Genomic DNA, 14,919 nt, shown 5'->3' with positions numbered 1-14,919 from the left:
AAAAAAAAATCCAGTGGAGTGTAGTATTTCAAATTTGAAATAAGTGGGTGTTTGAATTTTTCATTGTTGATACACCTAGTCAGTGGGCTGACGTTGTGGGTAACTTGTCAATGCCCCCATTTGCACAATGCCACCTGTGCTTTCTTCGTTTCTAGAGAGTGTGACAGAAAGGAGAGATGAAAGTTATTTTTAATTTGGCCACTGAACAAACATCCAAGTTTCCCTTCCAGCAGCTAAGCCTATATGTTTTCTCGACAGGGTATTAATTACCTGGCTCAGGGAATGGCCAGGCAGGCTGTTCTGGCAGCTCTGACTGCTCTGACGGCCCCATACGCAATTGCTCCTGGACCCAGCAGGATGCAGAGGCTTCAGCAGGGAGCATCCTCCCTCTCAATAAACTCAGACATGAGTACCCGGGTAACTTGTTAAACACATTTATTGATTTCTTGACAGTAACCAAACACAGTGAGTGACCATTATAAACAAGAAAAGAAAGGCATTCGTTTGTACTTTGTGAAATCTGGCTGCACCTGGAGAGAAAAGACACCCCTTTTCCCAGGAATTTACAAGGCAAAGTGCATTCCTTCACGGGAGCATCACAGGGGGGATGGCAGTTTTGAAACACAAGAGATCTGTTGTCTCTTGTCTCAGGCTGAAGCTTACTTCTTGTGAATGATCGAGCCATGGAGTGGAATTTATACTTGCTTAGCAAATGCATTCCTGATTGCCAAAAACTCAGTAAAACAAAACAAAACAAAAACCTGGCGGCAGATGAACAAAACATGTAGGTGAAGGAACAAGTGAAATCAAAGAATGCAGTTGCATGGAGCCAGGGCTTAGGCTGTAAGAAAGGAGAAGAGACCAAAGCCAGAAAAATGAAATTAAGTCATTAAACACATTTATTGAGCTGTTAACAATAACCAAACACAATGTATGACCTTTGGAAAACAAGAAACAGCAAATGCATCAATTCTGATCTTGGCAAATCCTACTACAGATATGTGACAAAGAGGGAAATAATTCCATTTCTTTATAGTTTGCGGTGATATATACAATGTGTAGCTCTTCAATGTCGGTCCTTTTTTTTTTCTTTTTAAATTGTTGAGTAAACAGAAGAATCATAATCTAGAAATAAGCATCCTAGGTCAACTTTGTCCTGGCTCCCCTGTTGCCAGCACCCTCAAAGGGTCTTAGGACACTATCTGAGATTACTTGATGCAAAGTCCGTTTAATGCTGTCAGAGCTGTGTTTTTCTCTTCTCTTTCTTTTGGAAGAATTGTGTATGTACAAAGGCTGAAAAGTCTCATTGAGTAGATTTATTAGTTCAGGAACATGGTAACAAAATTGTAATCAGGTTAACTGGTTATTTTCTTCTAAGATCTTTTATGAATGAACTTTTTGTTTCTGAAACTTGACTTCCCATCACAGAGGTTGTATGAGTGTCTGTGTGTAGGTTATGTTTGCATGTGCGTGCGTGTGTGTGTATAAGTATTTGTGAGTGTGTGTAGATGTATTACTCTGCCATGGTTTAGTGGACACTTTTAATGAAGAAAGGGCCAATCCAAAGAGTGAATGAGGCTTGGGGGGAAAGGAAGGAGAGAGAAGCAAGAAGGGGGACATTCTAGGTTACGTCAATTCACAGTTGTCGCATTTCACTGAGGTGGGATTCTTCTTGGCTTTGTTCCCTACTTGAGGAGCCATTCATTTACTGGAGAGAGAGAAAGAAAAAAACAAAACAAAACAAAAAACCAGACAAACACAACACAAAACAAACCCCACTCAATTATTTTACCCAAAGTTTTTTGGGGAATTTCTCCAAAGGGGAAGGGGTGGTTTTGCAAATGCCTGTTTATTAATGTGTCCCAACTACCCCCTTCAAAGTTTTCATGACCCTCTAGGCCTGTGCTGTCCCACACGGTGCCCACTAGCCACCAAAAACTTAAAAGAATTAGGATGAAAAATGTAGGATGAAAAGTACTAGTCATACTTCCAGTGTTTAATAGTCATAGGGTGAGTAGCTCTTTGACTGGACAATGAAGATACGGAACATTCTCATCACAGAAAGTTCTATGTATGACACTGCTTTAGACCAGGGATGGGCAAACAAAGCCCACAGACCAAATACAACAGGGCACTTGTTTCCGTAAATTAAGTCTTATTGGATCACAGCCATACCCATTCATTTACATATTGTCTATGGCCGATTTCCTACTACAGTCTCACAGTGAAACAAACTGTATAGCCTTAAAGCCTAAAATGTTTACTCTTAGGCCCTCTGCAGAAGGTGTGCTGCCTCCTGCTCTGGGCCGTAAGCTCTGTATGGCTAGGGGGTCACTTCGGTCTTTATCACCACTGCCTTTCCATTACCCAGCTCAGCACCTAATAGACTCACTGTGTGTGGGTGCTGAATACAGAGTAGAATCAATGAGTTGGGCATTTGTTGTTCTGGTGGTTCTGGCTGGATGTGAGCAGAAAATGTACAGTTTGGGAAGTTTGGGAAGTCTGTGAGTGTGTCTGAGAGAGGAAAAGGAAGGGCAGGAACATGCAGGAAGCAAGAGAGAAGAAGTGGAGGACTCAGAGGCAGCAGGGGAAGCTGCTTCTAAGAGCTGTCTGGTCCCATACTTGGGGAACATGCCATTGCTACAAAGGGCTCCTCCATTCAGGTGGTCATCTGTCCCCTGGCAAGAAGTGGTTGGGATAGGGATTGCCATGAAGAAGCCAGATCTAGAGGGTGAAGTGGTCTGGCTGAGTTTCCATGTCTTGTTAGAACCAGGATGTGAACTTGGGTGTCCTGACTCCCAGTCTAGGGCATCTCCAAACACAGTCCTACCTCAGTCCTTCCACAGAGAGAGTTTATTACTACGACCAACAGATATTTATTCAGTGGGGGGAGGGGAGGAGAGAGGGCTGAGTGTGGGCCAGAGTTACAGGAGGCAGAAGTCCTCTTAAATAATCATTTCCAGGGAACATAGCACTGGACCAAAGATAGGTTCACACACATTACCTCACTGGATTCTAATGGTCTGGCCATTAGAGTATTTTTATTACCTTCTGGGGGAGAAGGAGTGTCTACATTGCACATAACTAAAAGCCCTCATGCTTCTTGCTGTCCTGTTCTAATAGATAATCTTGGAAAATCAACCTTTGTGGATATTTTGGAAAATGACAAAATAGCCTATCTTTTCTGAAGCAGAGTGGGTTTAAAGGTTTGATGTAAGTGACATATGTACTTATGTCACATATTTTAAAACCTCATCCCTGTAGATATCTATGTATACATATAGATGGCTTCACGTAGACACCTATATCAAATCTGTAAACTTTCATATGAAGTTTTAAACCTTTATATATAGCATTAATAGAACCTCTGTAAGTTCACCACCAAAGGGACTGTAATAAGCTGGTCAACACAAGGAGGTGGTCAATGTAAGGAACTAGGCCTGCTGTATTGCTACATATATGTGGTACATGTCTGATCTCTAAAAATTAGGTCAACTCAAGGAAGTGGTCAGTGTAGGGAGGTGGTCAACCATGGAGGTCTGACCATACATAGATTATCCATATATATGTATATATAGTAGATACCATCTAGATACTATATCACTTATACAAAATCTTTAAACTTCTAATTTCTATGTATGATGCATGAGCTTTATCAAAAGAAAAGCACCACGCAAATGGAGGGCGGTGGTCTTATCGTCATTTATAATCTCAATTCTTACAATGGGACATAACATCAGGCCTTTCAGAACAGGTATAAGCAAAAGACTGAGCTCTGGCCTGGGTCCCCTGCTCTCAGAGACTCTGCACCCACCTCTATACTGGAGCTTCTGGGCTCGGTTGTTTGGACAGTCCTTCCCTTGTAAACTGAAGTTGATGTTGGTGCGGATGCAACGGTTGTTGAGTGGCTGGACAGGCCTGAAGTTGTCGCTCATGCTCAGAAAGATCTGAGATGGCTGATTCTGGCTGAGCAGGCGTAAGGAATGCATCTGAGAAGAGAGAAATAGCTGTGAGATCCAGCCATCCTTTTAAGTGAGCACAAGGGAGAAAGTAAGACCAAGTAAACTATGGTCAGTCCAGATGGTACCATCTGTCTGGAAAGGGCACGAGCCCCACAGAGCCCCTTTCCCCATGGGTTCTGTTGAGCTGAAGGCCCACAAATGCCTCCATGCAAGGAGTGAACTTTGCTTCTAGCTCACTAGCTCACATGTGTCTTTAAACACATCATTCACTTTCTCACCCCAAATGCATCCGTTATTAAAGGAAGAAACTTGGCTAGGTATGCTCTAGGGTTCTTCTTTTCTCTGACACTCTGTGTTTCAGTAATTCCCTGACTTCCACATGGTATCACCTACACCAGTGGTTCTCAACCTTCCTAATGTCATGGCCCTTTAATACAGTTCCTGTGGGTTGCGACCATAGTGAGTGGCCCAGGGGCACAGCTAAAGTAAGCTGGACCAATTTGGCTCCCTTTCTGTGAGTTTCAGGGCCATGTTGCTGGACTGTAACATTTGCAGTCTTGTCCTGCCACAGACTGAGAGAAGAAAGAAGACAGTCTCCAGCAGGAGAAAAGAATGAGGCAAATGTTTGGGTAGGAGGAGAGGATAGCAGAAAGGGCAGTGAGTTCCTGACATCAATTTCTGATTTTGAATTCCATAAGACACCTTCATGACTCTTGAATAAATTCTTTTTCTAAGCTTAAGCAATCTGCAGGGGGTCACTGTTGCTTGTCACTCAATGAGTCCCAATCAATACAGAGAGGACTGCAAATTGTTCAAATTGTTGTTGTCGGGCCATGAACACATCCCCTGCTGCGGGGGTAGGCTTCTGTTCCTCTTTCCTCTACGTGTTTATAGACATGCACAATCACAGAGCATCAGAGCTGAGACAAACTCATGTCATTTCCCCCTCATTCTAACGAGGAGGGGTGTTCATTTTGCCTAAGTGGGTGACAGCCCTAAAGCACACAGTGAGCCACTGAGGACAGATCTGATTCCCATCCGCTTTTGAGGAGTACTAACCTCAAAAATTTCATGTTCAAATCTGTTTGTGAAATACTACATATCACATCGCCTCCATTTGAATATGGATACATGCATTCTCATTTTAAAAGACCCTGAGAAATCCCTCACCAGTGAAATCTATTTTTTTCTAAAGCCAACTTTTTCAAATGCATTTGGCCACACCCTTCACTGTGCCTGTTTGCTTTTTGAGTGCTACAGCGATGGAACACATTCGGAGAGCTCACCATGCTGTCTTTTCTCAGACAGATGGGCTGTTTCTATTAGTTCATGCTAAGCCTTTCAGATGCCTGCTCTTTACATATAGGTGTATGGGTTGAATTGTGTACCCACAAAATTTATAAGCTGAAGTTACTGGTAACCCCAAGTACCTCATTGCAGAATGTGACTTAATTTGGAAACAAGGTCATTGCAGATGTAATTAGGGAAGTTAAGATTATTGGGGTGAGCGGTGATCTAATATAGCTGGTACCCTAAAAAAAGGGACATTTGGGCACAAAGACTTGGACACAGGGAGAATGACAGGTAAAGGTAGAGATTGGAGCGGTGCTTCTATAAGCCAAGGAACACCAAAGATAGTGACCAGACACCAGGGGAGACACATGGAATGGATCCTTCTTTACATCCCTCAGAAGGAATCAGCCCTAACAACACCTTGATCTTGGACTTTCAGCCTCCGGAACTGTAGGCAGTAAGTTTCTGTCGTTGAAGCCAGTTTGTAGTACTTTGGTATAGTGGTCCTAGTAAACTAATACAATATATATTCCACAAACCCTGTGATTTTTTTCACATTGTTCTTCCCCCTTAGCTAAAAGACCACAGAGAAACTCACCTGCATCCTGGTTATATAGACCGGTTTGTTCATTATTATCCAACTTGCTGTCTCATAGCAGGGTGGGATAGTCATCGACCCATCGTAAGTAATGAAACTAGAGGTCTCTGGATATAGCTCCTCTATATTAAGTCCCTGTAGTAAATATGCATCATCTGGAGGAGAAAATGAGAAAGATTTAAGCACTAGGTTTCTTAAGAACATGCTGGTATTGCTGATATGTATATATTTTCTTTTGGAATTCCAGAAGATTGTCCCTAGAAGACTATATTGTCACGATAGGCTGCAGTGGACAAAAAGCTCCTCATCCTCCCCAGGTATCAGTCATTCTGTTTATTTTTAGTTGAAAAACAATTGCACATATTCAGGGGGTACACAGTGATGTTTTGACACATATAATATATAGTGATCAGATCAGGGTAATTAGCACATCCATCACCCCTTCAGTCATGTTAAAGGACAAACGTTTATTTCTTGCAGGGTGGCTGAGGGCTTCCCTTCATGTCTTGGCTGTCTACACTTTGGGAGCCAGGCTCTTAGAGCAGCTGCTTTCTGGGCATTTGTGAATCTCAGTGACAGAAAGGAAAAGCAAGCATGGGGAAGTGTATGCTGGCCCTTAAAGTGTTCATCCAGGAGTGGCACATGTCACTTCTGCTTACATGTTGGTGGCCAAAGAAGTCACATGGTTAGGGCTGATATCAGGGACGTGAGAGACCACTGTCCTCCCACAGGATGGGGCACTGACTACTGGTGAACTGTGAATGATGGGTCTCCAACCAGGATTGTCTGAAGAGTCCTTGGTATGATCCCTGAGACCTGGACCCTTAAGCATTACAGGTATAATGAAATGGCCAATTAAAGGCTTTAGGACTTGTTGAAATGTTAGTTACTGCTCTTATTTATCAACATTGCTTTATCAAAAGAACAGTATAAAAATACTCCTAAAAAGAAGTATCAATGGGGCCGAAACCTACCATGAGAGCTAATGGTTAAGTTTAACAATCAATTTCACCGCCTGTGCCTCTTCTTTCTCTCAGGCCCATCCATGTAGGTGGCCTTTTCTCTTATATCTATTTGAGGTATTCACACTCACATAGCTTTTATTATTAAATATAAATATAATTTCTGTCAATTGTGAAAATGACATATTTCTAATTCTCTAAAATGACTATTAGCATTTTAGTGTATTTCCTTTTAATTTTTTAAATGTAACACATTGGTTATGTTTTCACAAAATAGTAATGTATTGACGTTTTCAAATCTCAAGAAATTAAAACATTAAAAAACAACCCCAATAAATTGCAACAGATAGTTCATTCTCCTCCTCACTTCAGGACCTCTCTTCCTTTCTTCTAGCACACTGTTGCTCTCTTCTCCTGGCTTCCAAAACACCATAATTATTATTTCTATTTTTCTGGATGTTCCTTCTCAGGCTTCATTGCTAACTTCTGATCTTCTACCTGCTTCACTAAATGATGCAGTTCCCTAAGGGTGGATCCATTTTTCTCTCTGTTTCTCAGCCTGTGCTCCTATCCCTGGGTAGCCCATCTGCCTCCGTACCTTCAATTGCTCTCTGTACCCCAGTGATGTCTCCCGAAGCATTTTACCCTCTGGTGTGCCACCATGGCTAATCCAGGACACCTAGAGGACACATGGCAGGGAACCAGTCCTTAGCTGGCAGAGGGATAAGTCTGGCTTCCCTGTGCCCCTGGGTTCACATATGTTCTCTCATTCATGGGTCTGACTCCCAGTGCGGAAGAACTCACTCTTCAGTGGTGGATGTGATCTCTCAAGGTGAGTATTGTGCACACATGGTAAATAAGAACTTTTTCATATAGCTGAAATCTCACTGTGACCCAGTGAATGGGTCAGGCAGATAATAATATCCCAGTGATAAGGAACTGAAAATCAGAGAGGCAAAGTAACCTGCCCAAGGTCACAGAGCTAGCTGGTGACTACAGAGTGAGAACTGGTACACAGCTCTCCTGACCTCGAGACCAAGGTTAGTCATTCATTCAACAAATACACACAAAGTACCTTTATGCTGGGCCCAGGGTTAGGCTCTGGGGATGGGTCAATGAACGAGACAGACGTGGTTCCTTCCTTCATTGTAGTTGGAGAGACTGACAACAATGGCAAAATAAATAGAGGATGCCAAAAAAATGTAGACACATTTTAGGAAAGGAAAAAACTATATTAAAATTGTAATGACATCTTATATTGTTTGTTATCTTGTATCTCTGGTAATTGCAGAAGTCAAACATAACTTGAGTATTACAAATTTAACACAGTTTTTTCCTTGCTTAAATTATGTATATATTTTTTGGCACCATCTGTGTACATATGTAGCGCACCTTGACCCAGCCCTACTGATTAATGCTGCTAATCTATTTTCCTGGGCAAAGATTATCTTCCCTCCCATTTCTTCTTCCAGAAATTTGGCACTTAGCTTTATCTTATAAGAAACTTTCCTTTCCCAAGGGAAGTTTAATTTCAGTGTTGCTTTGCTTATCAATTAAATTACGAACAAATCAACTGAACCAGTGGTTTGCAATGATGTAAGTAAAACTACCATTTTGCCTGTTCCGTTCTATACTGACCCTTCTGGCCTCCTTCTCTGATGGGGTTATGGAAGCCCCCTAGGGCTCTGCCCAAGCACAGGATGAGAGGAAGAGAGCTTGGTCGAACTGGATTTGGAGACCAACACTAAGAGGAAGGACTTTCTCCCACTTCCCATTGAAATGTTTCTGCTTTTCCATCAAAACACCAAGGAACATCATTCGTCTCTGACTGTTTCCTGAACCCTTACTGTTTCTCAAGTACTAGCCAAGATGTAATTAAGTGAAGGCAGGAGGAGTCACAGAGGCAGGGACATAAATCTGTACTGGGCCCAGAGAGAGGCTGGCAGTTCTGCCCGGGTGGGGAGGACTCAGGCAAGGAGGAATCAAGGAGCCCACCTGACCTGCATCTTAAACAATGGGAGACAATCGATGTGTGGCTGGCAGGGGGTAGGGTGTCAAGGGCACTGCAGACAGAGCCATGCTTGAGGAAGAGGTGAGGAAACAGCGTGGCAGCGTGTACTTGCCGGTGGCTGGAGTGTGAGGTGCAGGGGGAGGAATACAGGGAGAGACGTGGTGGGTGGGGTCAGCAGAGGCCACACCTGGAAGGTCCCCTCCTCTGCACGGTTGGGAGTTTGGGCTTCATCCTGGGGGCAATGTGGAACGGTGGGAGCATTTGAAGCCGGGGAGGAGCATGATCAGATTTGCACTTAATGAGGCTTGCCCTGAGGGCAGTTTGGCCTGAAGATTAACATACTGAATGAGAGAAGGAAGCATTCGGCACATTTTTATTAAAGGTCAATGTGATTTGTTTAACCAAGCTTGCACGAAGAGCACAGTGGGTACTCTAGTGTGCTGTTATTATTGTACTTTATTTTATTCACGGCCGTGGGGAGGAGAGAATGAAGGAAGCTGTAGAAGGAGAGGCATTCCAGGCATGACTGAGTAAAGGAAAGGAATCTTTGAAACTATAACCAGCCTCTAGGTTGCAGCCACATTTGAGAAAGGATTGGGGGCAGGGGGAGGTGCGGGCTGAAACATGAGGGAAAAGGTTATGTTCATGGATTCGTCCCTGAGTGTGATAATGAGGTTTCTCCAAACACCATGGCTCTGACACCCCAGGCTCTGCCTACTGCCATCCTGCTGGGAGAGTCCCCTTCAGCCCCTTCCTCTGGGAGATGCAATAGTCATCCGAGGACACGGGCAGCTTCCCCACTCTTGAGATCCTCATTTGCCACTGTGTTCTTCCCACAAGTCTTGTTAATTCTCATACCTTATTTTTTTGCTCTTTTTATATCATCTTCACACCACAGAACTTGGAAAGGCCCAGTGTGAGGAGTGAGAGCTTTGGACTGCATCCTGCGTTTGAGTGCTGACTTTGCTGCTCACTGTCCCTGTGATCTTAGGCCCACCTGTACCTGTCTGAGCCTCAGTTTCCACATTGGTGCCATGCAGGTGGCTGAAATACGTGGCTCACGGTGCTGCCCAAGTATTTAGCACGAAGTGCAGACCAGGTAAGTACTCAGTGATGCGAGGCAGTACGGCGGTCACCTCCTCCCTACCTGGAGTGTCCTTGCCCAGCTTCTGGGATATCCACAGCTGTTCTCCTTCCTGGAGGTGTTCCAGCTGGGTTAGTGCCCACCTCTTTCACTGTATTTACTGAGTTACTTTGCCAATAATAATTTGCCTATTTGGGGCAGTGCCTGTGGCTCAAAGGGATAGGGCGCCAGTCCCATATGCTGGAGGTGGTGGGTTCAAACCCAGCCTTGGCCAAAAACCACCATAATAATAATAATAATAATTTGCCTATTTGGCGGTTGCCACTAATTTGTGAGCCTGAAGGAGAAGGATTTGCATCCCCAAGCCACAGTGTGGGGTCCACCCCAGGGTGGGTACTCAATAAACACTGGTTGAATGAATGAATGAAATGGTTTCTGCCCAAAAGCTTTACCTGCTGGCAGTGGTGGGCAGGAACCTATGGAGGAAGAGGCGTGTCTCAGGGGGTGGGGAAATATCTCTGAGGCTCTAGGCAGTTCCACCAGCTCAAATACACACTGCCCACCACCTGCCCCGTATATATCCACCCCAACCTGGCAGATGAGACTGCTTGGCCTATTCCCATCTCCATAAGGCATCACCGTATTTCTAAACATACCAGTGCCTTCCTATTTACCTGCTGAAGTCGGTGTGCCCTTAACACTCACCCTTTGTCCTCATGCTTCCTGCTGCCTTAGAGGCCGGTGTTCTGAGTTTTAGGTATTAGGGTTTGAGAACCACCTGCTTTTTTGTTTACATCTTGCTTTCTCCCCAGTGAAGCTTGCTCCTTCTGGGTAAATCTAGAAGTTTTCAGCCTTAGAGTCAAGGCACACTGGGGTGTTTCCATGGATAACTAGGCCAGGAACTAAATATTACCCCCAAACTATCTTGTCCTTGTGCCATCCAGCAGAAGACCATCATTTGTCCATATCAGTGTTACTGTCTGGGTGCTTTTGTTTGTATTTAGAGTTTATATCGAGAGGAAATGATGGCCGAAGTTCAAATACAGTTTTATGGATAAAGAGGTTCTCTTTCTCTCTCTTACCTATCCCCCTATCTACCTTTCAGATGAAAAAATAGCTTATAGAGGGCAAATCTCTAGTCGTCAAGTCACGAGTCTTAATTCAAGTTTAAGTTCTACTTGTGTCTTTGCCAGTAACTTGTCCCCCGTAGATAGGTCATGTAACCTCTCACTTGGTGGCACTAGACAGTTCTGGATAATTACACCTTCAGGTAATAAAAAAATTCTATAGATCCAAAAGAAAACATCTTTCAACATAAAATAAGCTTATATAATTAAACGTATCTTAGGTCAAATTTCTGTATGGCAGTGTTGTAATTTTTTATGCGTTAGCTGTATCTTTGTAGTACAAGAAGACCCCTTGGATAATCAATAAGTGTAGAATATTCATGTATCACTTACAGCCCAATTTAGTCTCTCAAATGACTGTAGAGATTGATAGCTATGATACCTTTGATTTTATGACATATTCTTGTTGAAAGTATGATTTTCCCAAATTGGTTCCTTCCTTCCACATTAGAATGAAATGCCTAGGACCACATGGTGAAGAGTCTTTCCTTAGTCTGAGCTTCAGTAGCGGGTCCTGTTAAATGCACTGCCCTTACTCATGCAGACCTCGGAGGCTGAACATTGCCCCACTTCCTGCCTGTGACGTTCCCATTGGAAAAGAACTATTCCAACGAGAGAAAGCCGCAGCAGTCTCAGATCAATACTGGACTTGTTCCTGATCAATACGGAACTATTTGGCAATTTTCTCATATAGAATGGCATTTCCTCTTGTCATCTGAGGCAAATTCAACTGGAATGAAAAAAGGCAATTACTAAAGAACGGAATAATATGATTTTCTTTTGTTTTACACAGACGATAAATGAATAAACTAGGGCCCTGAGCACTGGACGCAGGGCGGCACTGCTCCCGTTCTGCTCCTTCCTGACGTTGAGTAACTACGTAGATTATGATGTGGGAAGTGGGGGTGGGCTGCAGTGTGCATTTTGTGAAAACATTTCCAAAGCCCTGTGTCTTTGAAGTCAGAGTACAAGTTCAATTAAGCAGAGAGAAAGGCACCGGGAGCAATATGCTTAAACTCCTCAGCGATATTTCATCACATTTAACACTGTGTCCCTCCAAGGAACGGCGCAGAAAACACTTCCCGAAGGACTGAGAAGTATAAGGCGGTTACAAGTAGGTCTATTCTTGCCTGCACATTCATCTTTCAGCTGAAAGGTCTGGGGACTTCAAGCACAGTTTTAAACAGGTGAGATGGAAAAGACTCTGTAAGAGGCTTGCGCCATGTATCAAAACACCATGTTTAAAAGTCTATACTTTCTCCAAAGAAATAAAGGCATTTAGAGAACAGCCATGCCTTTTTAAATTTGGAATTCGTGATCCTTTGGATTCTTACTGCACTGAAGCTCACCATCGTATTGACTGTCTATGAAATGAATGGGGCACTTGGAAGAGCAGGAAAAGGAAGCCACCAAAATACTACAGTGCCCCAGGATACTGGACGAAAATGTTCATTTATATGCCATGTTCTAATAATTGCTCCCTTTTACCACTGAAGTGCTCTTTGCACTCCATTAGTCACTAGTTTTGCAACTTGAAAGTAGCGTAAAATCTCTTTTTAAAAAATAATGCTGGCTCAATGAAATCAAGTGGATACGAAAGTGACAAGAATGTTACCTTTTCTGTAATAGGGGTTCTGTTAATTAATTAATGCTAATTGATGAACACAAGGAAAACAGAAGGAAATTAGCATTATTCCAATACCCTGCGTTAAAAAAATTAAACCACTGCAAGTAAACTACCAATATCTCCTCCACAAAATCCATTCAGAAAATCCATTCTTCAATGTCATGACTGCGGTCTTGACCCTCCGTCTGTTGAAGGGGAATTTAATAAAATGGATTTTCTTTAGAAGACTTTCTAAATTCAGCCTGAAATGAATTCAGGCTGGTCTTTCCCATTTCTGGCCTCAGTTAGTGCGAGCGTTCTGTGAGTTTGATACAGATGTGTGACATCTAAGCTCGCAAGGAAAGCAGCAGACTCTCGTGAAGTCATTATCATCCACTGTACAGATGCAAAAGCACCCCTGGGCTTCATTTTAAAGTAAGCAATTCAGTTGCCTGTGTGCTTGAGATTATGTTCACCATCATTTTTGTTTGGTGTCATAGGGACGCACTTCCTGCCCTTCAGAAGGCTAGATTTGACAGCCAGGCACCCGAGGACAACTCAGGTGCTTCTAAATTTTACCAGTTATTGTCCATGCAACTGAGTAATTACCTTGTTCAATTCATTCTACAAGGCTTTCCATATCAATATCAATCTCATCTTTCTGATGAGGGCCCCACCTCTCGGCCGTGTTAAGAAGCATGCCTGAAGTCACACAGTGGAGCTGGAGGAGGAGCTCTTTGCTACGTTCTGTCTCTCTTCACCAGAACACACTGCCTCTCATGAGCGTGGTGGTCTTCACCAGCATGGCATTTGGCTTCCAAAATTCCCATTCCTCTTGGGAAGGTTCTCCTTCTTTCCTCCTTTTGTGGATTCTCTGGCATTGATTTTCTTCATTGGCTCAAACAAATGATCTTGCACGATTCCCTTTTTTCCTGGTCATCCATTCTGTGCCCAATCTTACAGGCCAGGCAAACAGACAATGTCTCTCCCAGCTGCCATTTTGTGGTGATTCCACCCCCCAACACTTCCGGGCCCCTTCCTGCCTCCCTCGCCTCCTCAGCCAGCTGATGAGACAGCCACACAGGAGCTTCTTCCAAGGTGGGCTTTTCAAGATATCTTTAGAAGTGGTTTTCAATCCTAAGTCATGGAGATTTCAGTTGCTCTTTCCAAAGTGAGGATGTGTCCTGCCTGCCTTTTCTATTTATTCTCACTCCCATGAGTGTACCCAAGTTTAAATGCCATCTGGATGCCAGTGTCTTCCCCATTTATATCTTCAGTTCTCTCTCCTGAAATCCAGGCTCATCTATCTGCCTAGTAGACACCTCAAGCACTACATGCTCAAAACTTCTCATCCCCTTTCCACCCACGAGTACGCTTCATCCATAGACTTCCCTGAATTGGTTGACGGAAATGTCTTACAGTCATTCTTAACTCCTCTCTTTCTCTCACATCACACATCAGATCTACCAAGAAATCTCTTGAATTTTCCTTCAAAATATACCCAATAGTTTTCACCTCCTCCTCCCACGAGGCTGGTCATGATCAATGCTGTTGTCTCGCCATTTGGATTTCTGCAACCGTGTCCCACTGTCAGCTCTGCCCCTCTGCAATAGCTCAACCAAGGGCTAGTACCTGACGATTCTTTCATCAGCAGGTCATGTCCCTCTGCTTAAAGACCGAGACTGGCTTCTCATTACCATGCCCTCCAAGGAGAAGACTTGGAGAACACCGCATCCATCTAGAACCAGTTTCGGTACCTTCCCTGGTCACTATGTATGCCAATAAGGTAACATCACTGTGTACTTTTAGATGGCACTGATGTGTACTGGAGGTCCATGGCTGAAGCCAGGCCATAGTCACACACAGCTTAGGCCAGGATAAATCTGCACTGTCAAAGTCCCTATGACTTCTGTGGAGAGTGTATTTCCCTTTCAATTGGAAGGAAATGCAAACAGCCAAGAGATGGCTCTTTGGATGGAACCAAAGTTGGAATTAAAAGAAAATCATGCTGATAATTTCATGGAATGTGAAAGTATCAGTATTCCAATTAATTTTAAGGTCTCAGGGCTAAGCTTTCTTTGCTCCTGGGGGAGAAAGCATGACAGAGAGGAAAAGACATAGGAAAGAGCACTCCGGAGGATCTATGCAGGAATCCCTCCTCTTCCACAGTGGAAGAACAGACTGTTCAGGAAATGTCCACTCCCTCTCCACCCCACACTTCCTTGGGAGGATTTTGATGCTGGGATTGGCTATGTGACTTGCTTTGGCTCGTGGAA

At 43.6% G+C, this 14,919-nt stretch overlaps 1 protein-coding gene across 1 annotated transcript in view; it reads right to left on the bottom strand.

Moving 5' to 3' along the window:
- Positions 1-415: 415 nt before the first annotated feature.
- CA10 (carbonic anhydrase 10) overlaps positions 416-14,919 on the bottom strand; it is a 524,477-nt gene continuing 509,973 nt past the window's right edge. The window contains exons 7-9 of the mRNA XM_053570344.1: positions 5,854-6,008; positions 3,815-3,989; positions 416-1,708 (exon numbers count right to left, since the gene is read on the bottom strand). Coding sequence (XP_053426319.1) covers positions 1,686-1,708; positions 3,815-3,989; positions 5,854-6,008 — 353 coding nt within the window. The 3' untranslated portion in view covers positions 416-1,685. The remainder of the gene's footprint in view (positions 1,709-3,814; positions 3,990-5,853; positions 6,009-14,919) is intronic.

The sequence above is a fragment of the Nycticebus coucang genome, chromosome 18, assembly GCF_027406575.1.
Source record: "Nycticebus coucang isolate mNycCou1 chromosome 18, mNycCou1.pri, whole genome shotgun sequence".
Lineage (NCBI taxonomy): Eukaryota > Metazoa > Chordata > Mammalia > Primates > Lorisidae > Nycticebus > Nycticebus coucang.
Note: the sequence above shows the minus strand (reverse complement) of the source record. Positions and strands in the feature narration are given on the sequence as shown.